This window comes from Penaeus monodon, chromosome 28 (assembly GCF_015228065.2).
Source record: "Penaeus monodon isolate SGIC_2016 chromosome 28, NSTDA_Pmon_1, whole genome shotgun sequence".
In the NCBI taxonomy this organism is placed as follows: Eukaryota; Metazoa; Arthropoda; class Malacostraca; order Decapoda; family Penaeidae; genus Penaeus; species Penaeus monodon.
Window position 1 is genome coordinate 5,102,548 of NC_051413.1, and position 1,037 is coordinate 5,103,584.

The following is a 1,037-nucleotide window of genomic DNA, read 5'->3' on the forward strand; positions in this document are numbered from 1 at the left end:
AAAAAAGAGCAGTTATCTGTTGCAACTTCGAGCAGTTGACCCAGCGGAGTGACTCAGACGTGTCGAGACGCTGAGCTGAATGAATTGGGTTCGCATAGGGGCGTCTCCTCGTCAATTAGCAGAGCGAACTCGTTTGTTCTGCTAAGTCCTCCTTCTCACGCTGGTTTCTGGAGGTGAAATATCTGCGTCTAAATTCAGGATTTTTCTTTTCTTTATTCAGCTATGAAGATATGAAAGAATAATAATAATAAAAAAATTGTATTAGTGTCACAAGTGATGACAAGGTGAGACAAAGGCTTCTGGTAAAAGAAAAGAAGGAAAAAAACTGTTTTCTGTGTACAAAATACAGGAAGTCAGCAACAATGTCTGGTTCTCCACTCATACGCTCTTCACCCTCGTAAGTACAGATGTATACACGTATGTCTCTCCCACGTTGTTGTATTATATTGTATTATTCTCCCGTTTTTACATTGTTTTTATTCCCTTCCTCCTTTCTCACATCCTTTCCACACCTCATTCCGCGTGTTGAATAATAAAGAAAAAATTAATTCCCTCACACGCACACTTTATTCTGTCAAATGAATTATGCTTGAAGACGGTGCGAGGAACACTGAAGAAGAAGGTCACGTTTGGAAATTCCTTTTTTTGGGACGAAAGTAATGGAGAAAAAGCAGGTGTTAGGAATTCCCGATTTCTCTTTGATTTATGCTTATCAATTTCTTTCTTCTTCTTGTTTTATATTACCCTCTTTTCTCTTGTTCTTTCTCATATTTTCTTCAATTTCGTGTTCTTTTTTTTATATTTCCTTCTTTTTCTTGTTCTTTTTTCATATTTTCTTCATTTTCTTGTTGTTGTTTTTTTAAATATAATTCCTTCATTATTTTCTTTGTTTCATATTTCCTTCTACTGCTTTCTCAGACCCGGCGAGTTGTCTGTTTTCTGGGATCAGCTGTTTATTTCTCTGATAAATGCATAACGTATATAGATAGTGAAGGATAAAATCATTACTGATTTTGAGAAGAAATATCGATTGAAAT

At 35.7% G+C, this 1,037-nt stretch overlaps 1 protein-coding gene across 1 annotated transcript in view; it reads left to right on the top strand.

Moving 5' to 3' along the window:
- Positions 1-7: 7 nt before the first annotated feature.
- Positions 8-1,037, top strand: part of LOC119591316 (ATP-binding cassette sub-family G member 8-like) — a gene marked incomplete in the record, with an annotated part of 74,919 nt that continues 73,889 nt past the window's right edge. The window contains 1 exon segment of the mRNA XM_037940047.1: positions 8-397. Within this exon segment, the coding sequence (XP_037795975.1) occupies positions 363-397 (35 nt within the window).